The 19471-nt window shown below is 45.7% G+C and overlaps 1 protein-coding gene across 3 annotated transcripts in view; it reads right to left on the reverse strand.

The window, feature by feature from the left end:
• LOC308576628 (ephrin type-B receptor 5) overlaps positions 1 to 19471 on the reverse strand; it is a 160928-nt gene that overhangs the window by 21255 nt on the left and 120202 nt on the right. For all 3 annotated transcript variants that reach the window (XM_081176259.1, XM_081176258.1, XM_081176260.1), the window contains one exon: positions 746 to 870. In XM_081176259.1, coding sequence (XP_081032385.1) covers positions 746 to 870 — 125 coding nt within the window. The remainder of the gene's footprint in view (positions 1 to 745; positions 871 to 19471) is intronic.

Here is a 19471-nt window from a genome sequence, read left to right on the forward strand (position 1 = left end):
CAAAGCTACATAAAACCAAAATTATGAACCTAGATAAAAATAAACCATCTAAAACAAATGCTAACTAAATCATGTGCCCTGACAGACTTGCCGAAAGAGGAATGTTTCTGCAACAAAATGAAATAAGAATCATGTGCCTCTTTAAAAAAAACAACCGTCTGGCTATAATTTTTGTTTTATAAATCTGGAAGGTGATTGCTTGACTCTAATCACTTTCGGTACCTCACACAGCCCTGCTTGGTTGTGGTGGATTTGATTTTGTTTCATTTCCCCCATGGCTTACGACAAAGCCATGTGGCCGCAGTTCCCAACCCGCTCTGATACCATAGGAACAAGGTCCCTTAGACAAAAAAGGTGGCAAGCTCACCATCTGGCCCAGCAGGAGAAGAAAAGCTAGAGCAGATTGACACTACAAACCTAAACCTGTTTTGAATCTCTCAAGGAACCCTAGTACAAAATGATAGCTTTGAAAGAGCGTTGAGAATTTAGTCGGGAGATATGTAACGCTCTCTACCATCTGAAGAAGCTTACTGATGGAAAGTCATGACCATCAGTTTTGTTTAAATTTATAGTGCAGGCATGCAGAGGCAAGGAAAAACTTGTAGTGAAACACGAAATCCAGTTCCTAGTTTTAACTCAGGCCTCTTTTCACTATCTTACTGTTTCATTTGCCTCTTCTTGCCAGGCTGCAGTGATTTTCAACGTCTCTCACAACTACGAAAACAGGTTCCCCACGTCAACTTACCTTGTCAAAATAACGCAGCTGATAATCCAAGATGATCCCGTTTGGTTGGTCTGGTTGCGGCCAGGACAAAGTGATGCTACTCGTCGTACGACTCACCTGGTGCATCATGGGAACAGCAGATGGGACTGCAACAAGAGAGGGGGGAGTCAAGATGAGAGAGAGAAATATTAGGGAAGGGGAACAGGAGGAAAAAACTACGTGCTTGCTTTTCAAACTTGGTTGCTGTTAACAGTTTGATCACAAACCACGTGGAGATACAAAACTCATGTCAGCGGTCTGTTTTGCAATGGCTGACTATTTGTGTTCTGAATCTACTCACTAGTTTGTTTCAATGTTTTTGATTAACAGCGTGCCAAGGCCCCGTGCCCTGTAGTTCCCATTGATAAATAATCATGCCAACACAAGTATTTTGGATTATGGGCTAAAACAGGCCACACCTTTATTGGTTACAAATGTGAGATGCTTGGCTTAGGCACTGGGTGAAACCAGGCTATATCTTGACTCCCACCTGTCTGCAGGCATCAAACTAAGGATAAACCACCAGAAGGGGGAGCTCTATGACTTACATGAAATAGGGGCACCCCGAGAGGTTCCCGTTGGGGTAGCGACATGGCCCTAGCCCATGCCCAGGCTTTGGACAGTATCCACACCCCTGGATCCCTTTAACAGGATACCCTTATTGAGGAGGGACAGGCAGAGGCTACAACCTCCCCTTTATTAAACAAAGGGTTATCCAATGTCTAACCGCACCACGGTTTAAATTACCCGCAGCCCCCCCCCCCCCGCCAGCATGGATTGGTGATATGGCTAGGGATTGCACAGAGGGAGCGTCAACCCCCCCACCGCCCGTCCACAACACCCCCACCCCAGAAGGTGAGCAGTCTTACTAAAAAGACCTCTAAAGTCTACCTATCATTTGTGTATCCCAATGTTTCTCCAAGGAGCTCAGCCTAGCATACCTGACTTGTTCCTCAACCCCACCCATACCACAACCCTGTTAGATAGATTAGGCTGAGAGGCAGCAGTGGACACAGGTTTATTCATGGATCTTTAATGTCCAGAGGAGGGCTTGAAGCTGAGTTCAGTGCCTTATCCACTACCTTCACCAATTTGCAGTTGAATAAGTTGAATAAACAGGTGGCGCTGTGGGTTAAACCACAGAGCCTAGGACTTGCCGATCAGAAGGTCGGCGGTTCAAATCCCCACGACGGGGTGAGCTCCCATTGCTCGGTTCCTGCTCCTGCCAACCTAGCAGTTCGAAAGCACATCAAAGTGCAAGTAGATAAATAGGTACCGCTCTGGCGGGAAGGTAACCAGTGTTCCCGGGCGCTGCTCTGGTTCGCCAGAAGCGGTTTAGTCATGCTGGCCACATGACCCGGAAGCTGTACGCCGGCTCCCTTGGTCAATAAAGCAAGATGAGCGCCGCAACCCCAGAGTTGGTCACGGCTGGACCTAATGGTCCGGGGGCCCTTTACCTTTTTAAGTGAATTATGAATGTAATAAATTAACACAAAATATCTGAGCCCTCTGCCAATATTTCCATGTATCATTTCCTCATGTTATATATTTACTATTTTCTGCTATTTGTTCCTGTCTGACTAGCTTTCACACTCCACAGGGGTCTTCCTTCAGACATTGGCTGGTTTCCCCCCCTCAGGGAGTCTGCGAAACCTAAATGTTTCTGACAGACAGCTCAGAAAGGAAATGATTCAGAGCTGGTGGAAGCCTGAGAAGCGTTGGTTGCTGCATACTGAAGGAGGTGAATGCATTTTAATGACCTGGTCAGACTGGCAGAGGAGAGGCCATCCCAGCATCTGCCTGAAGAAATGAACAGAACACGAGATAAATTTTCAGAGACTCTTCCACCCATTAGTGGAAATCTCTCAATCCTGGTCTAATCCAGGCAGGACCTTCTGGTCCTATGTGTTTAGGTCACCAATTATGCAGCTGGGATTTTTCGCAATGCCTCTTGTTTTTGTTTTTACATTGGCTATCGTTGCAAGCAGAGAAACAAGGTTACTTTCTACTGTTGGCTCCAAACAACACAAGTTTCTCTGAGAAACTTGCCAGCCTTCCCCAAACCAATACTTAGTGGGAGAGTCTGGGGATGGTAGCAGAAATACTTAAGAGCAAGCATACAGTGGTACACTGGTACCTCGGGTTACATACACTTCAGGTTACATACGCTTCAGGTTACAGACTCTGCTAACCCAGAAATAGTGCTTCAGGTTAAGAACTTTGCTTCAGGATAAGAACAGAAATCCTGCTCTGGCAGCGCGGCAGCAGCAGGAGGCCCCATTAGCTAAAGTGGTGCTTCACGTTAAGAACAGTTTCAGGTTAAGTACGGACCTCCAGAACGAATTAAGTACTTAACTCGAGGTACCACTGTACCTTGGTTCTCAAAATTAATCTGCTCTGGGAGTCCATTTGACTCCCGAAACTGTTCAAAAACCAAGGCGCAGCTTCTGATTGGCTGCAGGATCTTCCTGCACTCAATCGGAAGCCTCGGAAGCCACGTTGGATGTTCGGCTTCTGAAAAACATTTGCAAACCGGAACACTTACTTCTGGGTTTGCGGTGTTTGGGAGCCGATTTGTTCGACAACTAAGCCATTCGGAAACCAAGGTACCACTGTGCTAAGAAAAAGGCAAATGCAAGAAACCTAACTATAAATACTGGGTTCCACACAGGTCTGAATGCGGACCTACAGCACCGAACAACCAATACACTACAAAACACATCTGGATTTGATCTTCATCGTGCCAAACCTCTGCAGTATCCACTACTTGAACAGTGGTGCCTCGCAAGACGAAATCAATTCGTTCTGCGAGTTTTTTCGTCTTGCGAATTTTTCGTCTTGCGAAGCACGGTCAAGTCGCAACTGCACCTCTTCAAGCGGTTTTAAGAAAAAGGAAACAAACTTGCAAGACGTTTTCGTCTTGCGAAGCAAGCCCATAGGGAAATTCGTCTTGCGAAGCAACTCAAAAAACGAAAAACTATTTCGTCTTGCGAGTTTTTCGTCTTGCGAGGCATTCGTCTTGCGGGGCACCACTGTAGTTAAGAAAGGTTGTACTGGGCATATAAATGCGGAAGGACTACACTCTCAGCCCCTCAGGAGCATCTAACAAACTTTCAGGAACTTATCTGTGCCACAAACACACTGTGCACATTTCAGAGGGTGATCAGGAAAGCTCTGCAGAACTCTTTTGATCCATGCACAATGAAAGCCTAGCATACTGGGCCTTGCTGCTACTCTCTGTTGATGCAGCGTTTGCCCTGGAATCTATCCAGCACACCCATGCAGGCAAGCTTCCTTTCAAGAAAAGATAAAACTTTACAAAGAACCACAGGATTCCCTGGAACACATCTTAAAAAAAACAACTGATTCACCAGCTCCAATATTTATGGAAATTTCCATATTGATGGAAACTGAAGATGCCCAAGATAGAATCAGGGAAGAAAAAAATAATCCAGTTATATAACCTTCCTGTGTTCTCACTGCATCTTCCACAAAATTCTGCCAACGATCAATGGGGGCTGCTGCTTACATGATTAAAAAAAAGGTTGGACTAACTGGCAAACTAGGGCCAGAGTCAAACCTATGATCACCTGGGCCAATTGGCAAACATCTGGCAAAGCAGTAAAGGCTGCTGCTTTCTTCTCAGCACTGAGAAGCACAAAAGGATTGAGGGTAGGGGTTCCCCCCCACCCTCTTCATATAAAACAAGAGGAAATTATTCCGAGAGAAGCAAATCAAAGAGGCTTTAACCAGCTTAGGCAAGCAGGAACGAGTTTCACATAATGTAAATCAAACAACAGTACGAGAGGAAAGATCACACTGAAATGTTTTAGGTACTCCTTGTTCCTTCTGTTCTTCACAGCCCTTAGTCTTATTAAAAAATAAAGTTACCTGAGACAAACCACTTACCCACTGTATCAACTAGGTACTTTTATTTTTATAATGCGATGGCACTTTATAGCACAAGCAAAGAAAACAAAAAAGCTGTCTGATGCGTCTTAAGATGAACACGAAGCAGTGTTTCCCAAACTTGGGTCTCCAGTTGCTGTTGGACTACAACTCCCATCATCCCTAGCTACCAGGACCAGTGGTCATGGATGATGGGGATTGTAGTCTAAATACAGCTGGGGATTCAAGTTTGGGAAACACTGACCTGAACAGACTTTAGCTCATTTCAGTTGTGATATTGAACAAAGGATCCATGGAGGCTCCCCTCAAATCCCCCTGCACATCCTTTTTCGTGGTATTCCGCAGTTTGCCATTATATCTTAATTAGGAAACCATGGTTGGCATAAACTGTATTTGTCTGTGAAACAGAACTGGAAACCATGAACAAACCAAAGTCTCCCATTCTGTTTCTGTAGACAAACAAGGGCTTGACTAGTTTGGTTCTAAGAGTAACTATGGTTTCCTGAGAAAGAGAAAATGAGGGTATTGGGAGGGAGGGAATGGGACAATTCCTATGAAATCAGGGGAGTCCTGCCGAGCTCCCTGGGGGTTAGCTGTTAGATGCATACCAGTTTTCTTAATGTACATCTCAAGCGTACGCCTTGCAAATGGAGAGGAGTGATCTGGGGAGGGTGTCCTGTTGCTTAACGCTCTCTCACATAAAAAGTCTGCAGTGTGCTGAGCTCAGCTCAGCAGACATGGAGCCTGAAGTCATGTAGTGTAGGATGGCATGAATATCATTAGTGTAAATCATTCATTTTAATCATCCATTTTATGGTATTTCAAGTTCCAAAGCAGAAGTAAGACGGTTCTAAGTGTTATGAAGCAACTTTGCCTTCGTGTTTTCTGTGTGTGTGTGTGGCAGACGGCAGGTGTGGGAATGACAGCCGCTCGGCCAGTAAAGCTGGTGAGACAGCAGCAGATAAATAGGGAGGGAGGGAAGGCGAGTCCCAAGGAAGGGAAGCAGGAAAAAGCGGTCCTTGCACAATTATAAAATCAAATCTCTCTAAGGGGCTGCAGCCGAGTGGTACAGTGCTTTCGCTGCTGCATCAGGTCAGGAGTTGCAGCAAGATGGACCGCCAAAACTCCTTTGCAAAGAATCCTGGGAGTCTCCAGGTAGGGCTGGGAATGAGTCTGTCTGAAAATCTTGGAGAGCCACTGCCAGTCCGTGTAGACAGGTAAGGTAAAGGTAAAGGACCCCTGGACAGTTAAATCCAGTCAAAGGTGACTATGGGGTTGCGTCGCTCATCTCGCTTTCAGGCCAAGGGAGCCTGTGTTTGTCCACAGACAGCTTTCCGGGTCTTGTGGCCAGCATGACTAGATCGCTTCTGGTGCAACGGAGGACCGTGACAGAAGCCAGAGCACATGGAAACACCGTTTACCTTCCTGCCGCAGTGGTACCTATTTATCTACTTGGACTGGTGTGCTTTCAAACTGCTAGGTTGGCAGGAGCTGGACACAGCAACGGGAGCTCACCCCGTCACGGGGATTCAAACTGGCGACTTTCTGATACTAAGCTAATACTAATACTAAGCTAGCTAGACCAATCGTCTGACTCACTGTAAGGTAGCTTCCTATGTCCGTGGCTTGCTTCCTCCCCATCCAGGGATGGGATAGTTTCTCCCTATTTCTCATTTTCCCACTCATCAGTTCTCCACATCAGTTTGTGAAATTTGAAACAAACAAACCAACTTCTCAGCAGCATTTTAGTGCCGATTTCTTCTAATATACACAACCTTGGTATGCAATTTGCCCAACGTGCACATTTTTGCAAAGCACTTTCCCGCTTATGTAGCACCTCTTTCAATGCTGTTTGCACAAATAAATGCATTTTATGGCCAACTTGCCCTAGTATATGCATTTGTGCACAAATGACTCGACTTCACGGCTGGACTGCACAATCTGGAGAAGTGTGCATTTTGGAGGATGGCTGAGTTTTGGTTTGCTTGTTGTTTCAGAAAGAGTGATGGCTGACCTTTAAAGGCGAACTGAACTGAATGTCTTCGCCATCACTACTCCCCGCAACCAACTTATAGTGGTATTCATGCACCACCACTAAACATTATGCCAGCACTTAGTACCTGACCATATATCTGTTTGCTTTCACTGCTGCTTAAGCAGTGCACACATTAGGTCAGGAGTTGCAGCAAGATGGACCACCAAAACTCCATGCCCCAGGCCCAGTCATTAATTTGGAAAGCACCCCTAATTGTGAAGAAAGCTCAATGGATATTTCTTTAACATCGCTTTAAGAACCGTACTTGTAGCGAAAGGGATCAACAACGGGCATGCAAGTGGCACAGGCGGGCAAGGAAATACGACTGTTGTGTGTTTGCATGTGAGCTTTGCCAACAAACTGCTCCAAATGGCTCCCTCTCGAAAGAGGCAACACTCCTCTGCTTCTTGATGATTAACTCAGTATGAGCACAAAGGCGTCTTAGGGATTATCATGCTAGTGGGTTGGTCTTCTTCCTACCTCACTTGCTCCAGAGGCGTTCTGTCAATCTTGCCCTTACCTTTGATTAATTCAATCACTCGTTAAAGTTTGTTTGCAGAGCCCTGATGCCCTGCCTCTCCCAACGGCATGATGCAGCTTACAGCATATTTATAACGAACAAGTTAACTGTTAAAATAATTCATTAAAAACCGCTTAAAATATAGCAGCCCGTTTTCAGAGCTACAGTAATATTAATAATAAAAACCCAGCCTGATTAATTACTGGCATGAAAGAAACAGCTAGCAGAAGCGTATTTTTTAAAAAACCACACAAAGCACCAGTAGAGTTTCAATTTACCAAGCAAAGGAATCATAGAGTTGGAAGGGACCCTGAAGATCATCCATTCCAACCCCCTGCAATGGAGGAATATGCAGCTGTCCCATATGGGGATCAAACCTGCAACCTTGGAATTATCAGCACCATGCTCTAACCAACTGAGCAGAGGAGGTCTGCAGGATGTCTGCAGGCAGGGACAGGGAGGTACCTCTTCTGAACTCATGTTCCAGAGCAGTGCAACAAATTTCAGTACGCCTCTGCACTATGAACAAGTTCAATAAACCCATCATTCCCAACCCACTAAATGCCTCTATACTTTGGCATCCGCCTCCCTTTAAAGGACCTTTCTAACATTTCCCTCAATAATTTGGGGGTGACTGAAGCAACTTTCCCCTTGAAAACCTCTCACAGGACCTGGGCCCTGGTGGAAAGAGCTTACAAACTGCTTCCCTCCCACATCACTGCTGCCACAGGAGTGTGAGAAGGAGTTGTATCAGCTTGTCCTAAGTGATCGTGAAACAAGTTAGCAGGACCACTCATGATATTCACTCCATTGGAATTTCTCCCTGAACGTCAATCGTTAAGCTGGCAATCCACCCATTATTATTTTAAAAAATTATAATACAGAATGATCAGCATGTCTTTTCTTGCATGTTGCATCTCCTATCATACACACCTTTTATTTTGTCCAAGTTGCTGGCATGTGCAAAGGCTTATTCATATTAGACTCACAGAATTGGAAGGGATCCTGAGAATCAGCTATAGCCCGACTCCCTGCTGTGCAGGAATATCCAGCTGTCCCTTGTGGGAATCGAACCTTGGTGTTATCAGAACCATGCTCTAACCAACTAAGCTATCCAGCCTTGGTGGCATGACATGCAAAGAGGAACCCTGGTGAAAACAAGCACTTGTTCACTTCGGCAACCTGGTCTGGGGTGGTGGGGCAGTGGTAGGGGGAAACCCAAGCAAATGTTGATGAAAGGAACAGGAAGTCTCAGCAAACATCATATGCAGTTGCAGAATTAATTTTAGAAATTCTCCACACTGTAGCAGAATAAAGTTGGAAAAGAACACAGGGCAGAGAGAACCCACAGAACAATCATGGAAGAGGGAGGTATACTCATCCCTATAAATTACTTATCCATGAAACAAAACAGAAAACTAGTTTTATATCTAACAACTAGAAATTTTAGAATAGCAAAATCCACTGACATTACACAGTCAAGAGTGGTGTGCTTCGTACATCCTCCAACCAAGTCTGTGTTGTACCTACGCCATTTGTGCCAAAATAAATAGATATGGGGAACCACATTTATTGGACCAATATTTGCTTGGGGAAAGTGTTTAATAACTTTGCAGTGACACAGAACTCATTGCTTGGTCATGCCTAACAGCAGCTTGTTTTATGAGTGTAATATTCATATGCATCTGGGTGCAGAAACAAATAGTCTGCACAACACTTCTTACAATTTATCTGACAAGAAAATATAAAATACCTACCTGGCGTGCCAACTGTGCATTATAGGCTCATTATATTTGAACAATGATGAATGAACAAATATTACTATAAATAAATAATTGTGCATTGAAGAAGAGTGGAAAGAAAGTTGGATAGGAAAGAAGGGAGTGTGATATGTGGCAGATGAACAGTTCTTCTGTGTTACACATACAGTGGTACCCCGCAAGACGAACGCCTCGCAAGACGGAAAACCCGCTAGACGAAAGGGTTTTCCGTTTTGGAGGCGCTTCGCAAAACGAATTTCCCTATGGGCTTGCTTCGCAAGACAAAAGCCCATAGGGAAATCTCCGGGACAGCGGGGAAGCGCAGCGCTTCTTCCCCACTGTCCTCGGACCTCCTCCGAAGGCTGGCGGTGGGGCGGAAAGCCCTTCTCCCCGCGCCAGCCTTCGGAAGGCTCCTCCGAAGGCTGGCGGTTGGGCGGAAAGCCCTTCTCCCCGCGCCAGCCTTCGGAAGGCTCCTCCGAAGGCTGGCGGTGGGGCGGAAAGCCCTTCTCCCCGCGCCAGCCTTCGGAAGGCTCCTCCGAAGGCTGGCGGTGGGGCGGAAAGCCCTTCTCCCCGCGCCAGCCTTCGGAAGGCTGCTCCGAAGGCTGGCGGTGGGGCGGAAAGCCCTTCTCCCCGCGCCAGCCTTCGGATGGCTGTCCTGAAGACTTGCGGTGGGAGGAGGGTTTTCCTTCCCACCGCCAACATTCAGAATGCTGTTCTGAATGTTGGCGGTGGGGAGGAAAAACCCTCCTCCCACCGCAAGCCCCGGGAACAGAGGAGAAGCGCTGCGCCCCTTCCCCTCTGTTCCCGTACCTGTCCTGAAGGCTTGCGGTGGGGAGAAAAGCCCTTCTCCGCACCGCCAGCCTGGCAAGCGGTTTCCATAGGAACGCATTAATTGATTTTCAATGCATTCCTATGGGAAACCGTGCTTCGCAAGACGAAAAACTCGCAAGAAGAAAAAACTTGCGGAACGAATTAATTTCGTCTTGCGAGGCACCACTGTACTGGATCTTTGGTATTTTCTATGTTAAACTAGATATGGGAGACCCTGCAGCCTCTTTGAATATGTTCGTAGAATCACAGAAGTGTTGTTGGACTACAACTCTCATGATGTTGTTTGTGTGAATGAAAAGCAGCATAAAAATATAATAAATGAATGAAATGAAATGAATCCCTTCCAATTCTACAATTCTATGAAGCACCCCTGACTATTCACCATGCTGGCTGGGGCTCACAGGTTCGCACCCCTCGTTTAAACACTCAAGGAATACATTCCGGATCTGCTCGATATTATCTGCATCTTTCTTTCCCTCTATATAACATTCAGAGTCTGGTTCAATAAGAGAGAAGGCAGCACTATTTTGTACATCTGCAACAGCAGCTGTAATGGCTCCAGCTGAATTGAAATTACTCATAGCAGTGCTGAAAAATGCTTTGCTTTTCTGGCCATTTTCCAACACTCCTTGCAACCATGTCTGCTCATTCATTTGCCTTGCTCTCACTCGCCTTCTATGACATCAGTCCATAGCCAAATCTAATTGGCTACGTTGCGCTGTCACGACACCCTATCACAAACAGCCAAATAGCAAGTGAGAGCAACCCACGTTGAGCTCAGCTGCCAACGGCTATTACTATGCTGCCGATACTGTTGCTGTCTCCTAACAAAAGGCTCACACATTTACAAAACCCTTGCTGGATAAAAGTCAAATGGGAAATAACTAAAACTGTGTTATAGGATTACACAGGATGCAAGACTATTGCAACTAGGTTGAATGAAGATACAAGCTTTTAGTAATAGCTTTGGGGACAGGCGGGATTCCAAGCTTTGGGGACAGGCGGGACAGTGCAAGACTGAATAAAAGTCCCCAACAGAACAAATCTTAAAAGGTGAAAATATGGAGGAGGAGGACCACTTGCAGCCCACAGAAACTAGGAGGGCAAGCAAGAAGATTACCCGTTCTTTTTGAGAGGCCTGCGCATCCAAAGCTTACCTCAACGTTTCCAAGCCCTATGTAATTTGGTGCAATCGTAAAGAAAATACAAATGATAATACATCCCTCTCTCCACTTGAGACTTTGTCCCCAGCTGTGAACGTCCAGCCCTCCCCGCAACTGCATAAGAGCAGAAATATCAGGAAGCAAGGGGGTTATAGCAGACTTAACATAAATCCTGCCCCCTGTGCCAGTTCCTGGATTGCATGGGGAGAGACCACGAGCCCAGAAAGCCAATTCATCAGTGAGTTGGCCTGAAGAGAAGATCTGTCTGTGGGGAAGAATAGGAGCACCCAGCTGTAGCGTGAGAGGCCAGTAGCTGGTTCTGAAGAGAGATGTTATTTTTACCTGACTACTGAGTGTGATGGGAGTTACCCCAGAGGAGCAGCACTGAATGGAAGTTCTTCACTTTGGGAGTTCTAATCCCATGATTATTATTTTTTTAAAAAAACCCTGAAATGTTAAATCAGGCTTCCTCAACCTCGGCCCTCCAGATGTTTTGACACTACAATTCCCATCAACCCTGACCACTGGTCCTGCTAGCTAGGAATCATGGGAGTTGTAGGCCAAAAACATCCGCATATTATACGCATATTATGATCTTTTTTAAAAAAAATATCAGTTAATCATTTCTATAACGTCGAATTGAATTCTTGATATGTAGAGTGATCCAGTGTCGTGTAGTGATCAACGCTGGATTACGACCTGGGAGACTAGGGTTCAAAACCCCACTCAGCCATGAAGCTCACTGGCTGACCTTGGGCCAGTCACTGTCTCTCAGACTAATCTCCCCCACAGGGTTGTTGTATGTATACCAGCTTGACCTTAGAACTCCTTGTAGGATAAATGGACTATAAATGTAATAAAGTTCTGTTTATTGTCTTGCTTTTAATACTACAAGTTACTTTGAGCCATATTTTTTCTGTGTGTAAAAGTGGTGTATATAAACAACAACAACAACAACAACAACAACAACAACAACAACAACAACAACATTTTAAAAATACATATATGCTATAAAGGCAGACGACAGTGTAACCTAAATCAAACATTGCTGAGTCATGGATCCTTCTGCTCTGGCCTGCACTATGTTCATCTGTGCTGGTGGCATACAATGAACAGTTGCCCACATCTAACACAACTGCCTCTCTTGGTTTTTCTGATACTGAAACGAAAGCTCATGCAAACAGCATCCCTAGTCCAAAATGTTAAGCAGTTAATAGTTCTATACTTCCTGACTCCAGGAATACCACACACTGTAGGAACCCAGGTGAAAAGCTACAGGTAACAAGTCCATTCACTGTGACATCCCCGATTGGATGGAATCTCCCCTTTGACTAATCCAGGAAGAAGCAACAGCTTAGGTGTTTTTTTTTCGGGGGGGGGGTCCATGTAAACAATAGGAAAGAACTGCACTGAATATATTTTTTAAAAACCTAACAATAAATAAACAAATTAGAAGCTAAGTGGTTGGCAGGGTATTGCTCCATCAAAATTACCAGTTTCTATTCAGTCTTGGTACCATCACTAAATGAACATCCCTACAGCACCATGTACCCCTTGAAAGAGATACAATGTGGCACATGACCATACTTTTACATGTATTAGACAAGGGCTTTTTCCTAAACAAATTTAGTAAAAAATGGTGGCATGGGATTGGTATCTTCTGCTGGCCGGAGACTGTCAGTGGCTATTTTGTGTGTTACTGGTGGCTGAAACAAGGGCTGGTGTTGATTTGCTGTGGCAATTAATTGGCGGCTTCCGGTGGGAGTAGCTGATAGGCAGTTTTTGTGGTGGGTGAGCGATTTCCGGGAATCCCCCCTAAAAAAAGCTCAACAGCTCTGGTCTGCCCCGCCCCAAAGAAAAGCTTACATTGGAGTCCTCAAAAATAGGGGACGTCTTATACATGGGGGCGTGTTATACACTGAAAAATACAGTATATTGCAACACTTAACACCATTCATTAAACAATGCAGGCACATCATTAACACAGTGGATGCATGGATACAAATATGCAAGCCTCTTACACATGGCCCCAACATCTGGCTTGCAACCAACCTGTGGATTTGCAGTCAAGGAGACATGCACCACATCAATGTCCTTCCTTGTTTTGCAGCTAGGGGATCAATTCTGCGCACTGCAGGGCCGCCCGGCTCTAGGATTCATTTTGTACGTGCCACACCTCTAGAGCACCAAAGCATGGCAATTTGTCACTGCTCTAACTTTTGCTCTCTTCTAATGAGGCTTATGTGTGGAGACACACTAGCTGTGCCTAATAGCACTTAGATAATTTGCTGCCACAAACAATCTCTGAGGATCAGATTGTCCTGAAGATGGCAGTGGGACTAGGCTTTTAATGAAGGGATTCAGCAATCGCCTTCAGCCTGCTGTTTGCCGCATTAGGCATCAGGAATGTTTTCCTACGTGGACCATGTATGACAGTCAAGCAAACCAGACGGCAGTGCCACTTAAAACTATCTCAAGTATTTTGCTGTTGCTTTCCCCTCGTTATTCGTATTGATTAGCTTCGCCTTGCTTGCTTTGCTACGTGATTTTTTTCCTTGCTGCACAGCGGGGCCTTTTCTCTCTCTCTGCTTTTAAAATGCTTATCCTTCTCATTAGTTTATTCTTGTCTTTGTTCTTTCAGGTTGGAGGTGCACATCAAATCCTGTGCTGGTCAGATTCTGCGCTTCCAGAGTAACATATAGGAAGCTGCTCTATACCCAGGTATACCACTGGTCCATCCAGCCCATCAGTGTTGACACTGACTTCCAGCAGATCCCCAGGGTTTGGGGCAGGAGTCTTTCTTGGTCCTACCCATGGACCCCACAGACTGAACCTATGACCCTCTGCATGCAAGGCAGATGCTCCACATAATGGGCTGTGGCGGGCAGGGATGTGGAACGCTACAACCTGAGAGGCTGCATCATGAACTTGAGACATGGGAGAGAACAGTGGTGCCATTTTCAGTGTAACGTGTAGTTGTGCCCTCAATGCATCTGTACTTTGAGCAATGGTGTGTGGTCAGTGGACTAGGGACTGGGCTAGTCCCCTAAATATTCCCCTGACTCTTCCTTCCCAAAGTCCAGGAAGATTCTGCCCGGCTTGGGGGGGGGATGCAATGCTCTATTGGGCCCAAGAGCCCTGCTGCCACCTTCCCAAAGCTCCTCCGGCTTTGGGAAGGAGGCAGGAGGGCTTTAGCATCCAGCCAGAGGCCTGAAGCTTCCTTCCCAAACCCCAGGAAGCTTCTGCCCAGCCCAGGGAGGCACACACGCATGATGTCAGGACATCATGTGCCTGATGTCGCCCTCGCAAGCTGGCACTTCTGGCCCTAACTATCCCTCTATGAAAAATTCCACTGCACATCACTGACTTTGAGAAGTATGGTGCAATTTGGTTCTACTTTAGCACTTAGCATTTATATGTGCTCAAAGTACTACACATGTGCTCATTTATTGCAATCCAATGGTGGGGAACCTGTGGCCCTCTAGATGGTATTGAATTCTGACTCACTGCCACCCCCAGAAGTATGGCCAATGGTCAGGGATAATGAAAGTTGTCATTCAAGACCATCTGGTCTACTGGTTCTCCACCCCACTGCAATCCTTAAAATGATTCTGTTAAGCAGATATGCATTATTATTATCCTCATATTGCAGTTAGGGAGCTGATATTAGTGGATTGCCCCAAACTGGTCTCCCTCAGAGAAACCATGAATGGTGAAAGCAAGAACAAATCTTGGTTGTAGTTCACAGTGTGTCTGAAGCAAGATAAAACATGAACCCAGGTTCGGACCTAACACTAAGCCACACCATGGCTTAGCCTTGAGTAGTATGGCAGCAGGAAGACCGGGGGAAGTGCATGAATGCAATCTTCGCTCCAGGAAACCACGTTTGCTCACTTGCATTATGCCATAGTTTGGCTTAGTGTTACATGTGACCCAGGTCACAGACAGAAAGAGTTAGATTATGTTTCATGTATACCAAATCATAGGTGTCCTATAACTCCTTAGAAACCCCGAGACTATGTGGCATTGCATTGCATATGCGTTCCCAAAAGCCACAGCCATCACTACTACATAGGACATATTATCAGCAATATAAAGTTACACTGTTTTCAGACCACTTTTAAATGATGGGAATTGTAGCCCAAAAACAGCGGGAGACCCAATTTTGGGAAACCCTGACCAAGAAGAACCGGACGTCCCTAGCTCAGTCCCAGCAATAACCCATCATTTTTCTTGCTGTGGGACTCTCTATGTTTTGCACTGAAAACATTCATCCAGTGCTGATTATCACTACTTGTCCCCCCCCCCAACATTTTAGTGGGACTTGTGTAGGAGTTTCCAGTGGATTGTGCTGTTTATTTAATTTTTTAAAATGTTTGTGCGGTGTAGGGAGAATCTGACACTGTAGTGTACAGCTAGCAGCACAGACCTGCCAACCATGCCAAATATAGCTCATCAAGTGTCCCACCAGGGGCTTGATATAGCTCTTGGTTTTGATACTGGAGAGAAAAACCACCTGGAAAGCAACATAGGACGTAGTGGGCAGGTTACACTTGGCTTTGTGGGTCACAAGTTATGCAGACCTTCTCTGTTGGATACACCTTAATGGTTTTTGAGTGTGCATTATCTTATGAAAACTGTGTGCCCTTCCCTGGCACATACCTGTCTGCAACTTTCAGCTGAACATAACGGATGTGCCTCTTGCAGCAAGAGTAATAGCCTGAATCAATTTTACTCCCGAGCTAAAGTTTTTATCTGCCTTCACAGTCAATAATCTCAGGGTCACGCTCAGCCCTAGAAATCTCCTCTTCAGCCGTATCTCTTCAGCCTTGTAAAGTCTGCCTAATGACCCTTCTGCACTATTGCCTGTGAATGTCACTGACTCGAGATGAAATCCTCATCACACCTTGGTGGTTCCTGTACTTATGGCCTCTCCAAATCCCAGCTCTCCAGGTCTAGCACATCCAGGAAGCCTGCCCAGTAACTTCTGGCAGGTACAAGGCAGCTTGGTCGTGCCCTCACATCTGTAGACACCTGTGGCAGCTGTTGCCTGCCTGAAAAAAAGCTTTGGGTTTGCTTGGTGCATTTTTCTGCATTCTCTAGCGACATTATAGAAAGTTCAAATGTGGGATGCAGCCAGTGTGGGGAGCATTTCTGTACTGGCTTCATTTGCACCCACACAGGACATTGCTTTTTTTGAAGTGTGCATGCCTACACAAAACGTAAAAGTGTGGATGCAACATACAGGTACTTGGAAACATGCAGGTATTCTCAATAGAGAGCCAGGATAAGCTCCAGAGACGAAATCTCATAATTGCTGCCAAGTGGTGTGTGGAAGGATCCATGCATAAACCAGTTTCAAAGGCAGGTTTGAATGTGGTACTCAGTCATCAATGACAAGACTATTTTGTCCCATCTAAAATTGCATGGCAAATGGTATGGATTCAAATGATGCCCAGGCGATTCTGACTAAACATCAGAAAGAACTTTTCAACAGTAAGAGCTGTTTGACAGTGGAACATAGTCCCTCAGAAGGTGGCGGTCTCTCCTTCATTGGAGGTTTTTAAGCAATGGTTGAATGGTCATCTGTCATGTTGAAATTCCTGCATTGCAGGGGGTTCTACAATTCTATGATTCCACAGAATATGGCCTGACACATGGGCTTCTGAGATCTTTAGAACTTGGAGAAGCACTTCTGCAGACTGATCTACTGGGTTTATAAGGGAGGGAGGGAGAGTGACAGGCAGACAGACAGACAGACAGAAGATACACAGACACAACTAGGGGTGGGGTTTGAGAACCAAAATAATCAAGATGTTGGAGCACCTTCCCTATAGGAAAAGGCTAGAACATTTGGGGCATTTTCATTTAGAAAACAAGGGAACAGGGGCAGGGCATGACAAAGCCCTATACCATGGTTAACAGTGCAGAAAAAAAAAAGATAATTTTTCTCCATCTCTCATAATCCTAGTACTTTCACACAACAAAATAGCTAGCTCGTGGAATTCACAAACACAATATATAACAGCAACCATTTAGATGCTTTAAAAACTATACAAACAGAGGGGCCTATCAATGTCTATTATCCACTGTACATAAATCAAACCTCCATGTTCAGAAGCAGCAAGCATGCCTCTAAATACCAGATGTTGAGGACAAAGTAACAGGGGAGGTCTCTTCCCCCTCTGCTGCGATTGTAAGCCTGCCAGACTACATGGCCCTTTGGTGTGATGCAGCAGGACTTGTCTTGTGTCCTTACGACTGACACAGCCATTCATTCAGAAAGGGTTTCCTCTTCCTGTCCGCCCCCCCCCCGTCCCCATCTCCTTTATCCCGCCTTTCTCTGAGCCCAGGCAAGTCTTCCCAAATGTATGTGTAATCGGGGAGAAAAAAATCTAAGCTAAAATGAAAAGTTGCCAAGGGGGACGAATAGATAGAGGCGGGGGGTGAGGCGGGGCCACGTGACGGAGCAACAGAGGCCTAGTTAGCGTGAGCTGTCACTACGAATCGAGGTCAGCTCATCTCAAGCTCACTCCTAATGATCTTGGGGAAGAGGACGAGGGGGGAGGGGGGGAAACAGCAGACAAAGGAGGACCTGACCACAATAGCTGCCCAATAGGTACCGCTACTCTGACGGGGAGGCTTTCAGCACTCCTGGTCTCCCAAGACCCCTTTGCTGCATCAGAGTGATTTGCTTCTCTTGTACGGCTGAAGGGACCTGAGGAAGCCTCCCTGAGGACCTTTGTTTTTCCACAATTTGAAAGAGACACAAGGAATCCAATTATGGCTCTGCTGCTGGCAGGACATGGAGCCCCAGACCAGACCAGACCAATCCAGCCTAGCTGCTCATTTTCTCCAGAAACAAGACCGGAAATGGGATTACTAGAGGCGAGCAAGAGCAGCAAGACATGTCAGGGCAGAGAGGGCTTGAATTTGGAACGCCATGGCTGGGGTCCAGCCTAGTGAACAAGTCTCAGGAGAGGGGCAGCGTCAGCCTCTGGGTTGGCCTCCGTGCTGGGAATCTGGACTTCTTCCCAGATCTGGTTAATAGAGCAGAACCTGTTTCATTATAGGCACATGCACCTAACTCCATCCCCATCTCCAGGTGAACCTCCACTTTCAGACTCCTGACTGAAGGAACCCACCTTGGAATGGCGAATGTGCACTCCAGGTTGGGTTCCTGGTTTGGCCACCCACCGCTCTAGTCCTGTGTGCTCTACTGTTTTTTCCACTCCAATAATATTCTTGTTTACCTTGTGATAGACTTACGATTTATTAAAGGTTATCATAACTTCTTATCAATAAGTTAGCATTAGGATTTATTGCTCACAGCGTTCAAGGGGCTCAGCCTCTGGGAATGTTGCATTACAATCCGTTTTGCATTTCTTTTTAATGCTGCCGCCTCCCACCTTGGCCCCCTTTGCAAAACAGATGCAAGGGCCAGACGGCGGTTCAAACCTGAAATATGCTATGGTATTCTGAACATCCACACCAAGGTTATCTCAGTATTCAAGGCAGGTATCACATTCCAGGATTTTGCACATGTGCTCTTGGAGAATGGGTGCAGAAGTTGAGCTTGGCTGAAACTTGAAATGCAGAATGGTGCCTTTCAGTGTTTTCAGCTAACGAGTGAAATCAGAGCTGTGATTGACAAGTGAGTTGCCTGGATACCAGGAATCCCTGCCTCTTCATCCCCTGCACATTTGAGCTCAGATACTCTCTGTTAAGTTACTTTCTGCAGAATCTACTGTTAAAGAATCCCCTCACTTCTGGAGGAGGAGGAGGAGGAGGAGGAGGAGGAGGAGGAGGAGGAGAAGAAGAAGAAGAAGAGGAAGAAGAAGAAGAGGAGCAGGAGGAGGAGGAGCAGCAGCAAACTGAATATTTTGCAAAGAGGCTTAAGCATCTCCACTAAGGACCAGACACTCATAAAGAATGTAATGGATAATTAACTTACAGTTCAACTGTATGAATGTCTACTCAGAAGTAATCTTTTTTATGTTCAATGGGCCTTAACCCAAGGTAAGTGGGTACAGGATTGCAGTCTGGGATTTCTTGTGGGAAAGGGGCGGAGAAGTTCATGATAACAGGGTCTGTTGTGCACACCAACCTAGGAGTAAGCTCACTTGATTATAGTTGGGGTGTGTGCATCTAAACACACAATAATCAGTCCATGTTAAGATCGGTTGAAGCCTTGGAGGTGTACTATTTTCTCTTTTTTTAGGGGATGGGACAAAACATGCATAATTTTGGTTAAAAGAGGCAAAGTTTTATGCCACAAAGTACAAATGTGATGCCTATAAGTAAAAAAGCACTGTGGTCTTTTTCAGCCATTTTATATCTTCTTCTGTATGTTCACAACAGCAATGTGAGGCATGTTCATCTGAGAGGTGACCAAAACCACAGATATGGGGCAGGCAGATATTAAACAGTGCAAGCCTTTTGTAACATGGAACTATGGGGGAAATTTCACCTGCTGATATTCTGTCTGTT

This window comes from Podarcis bocagei (assembly GCF_964188305.1).
Source record: "Podarcis bocagei genome assembly, chromosome: 17".
Taxonomy (NCBI): domain Eukaryota; kingdom Metazoa; phylum Chordata; class Lepidosauria; order Squamata; family Lacertidae; genus Podarcis; species Podarcis bocagei.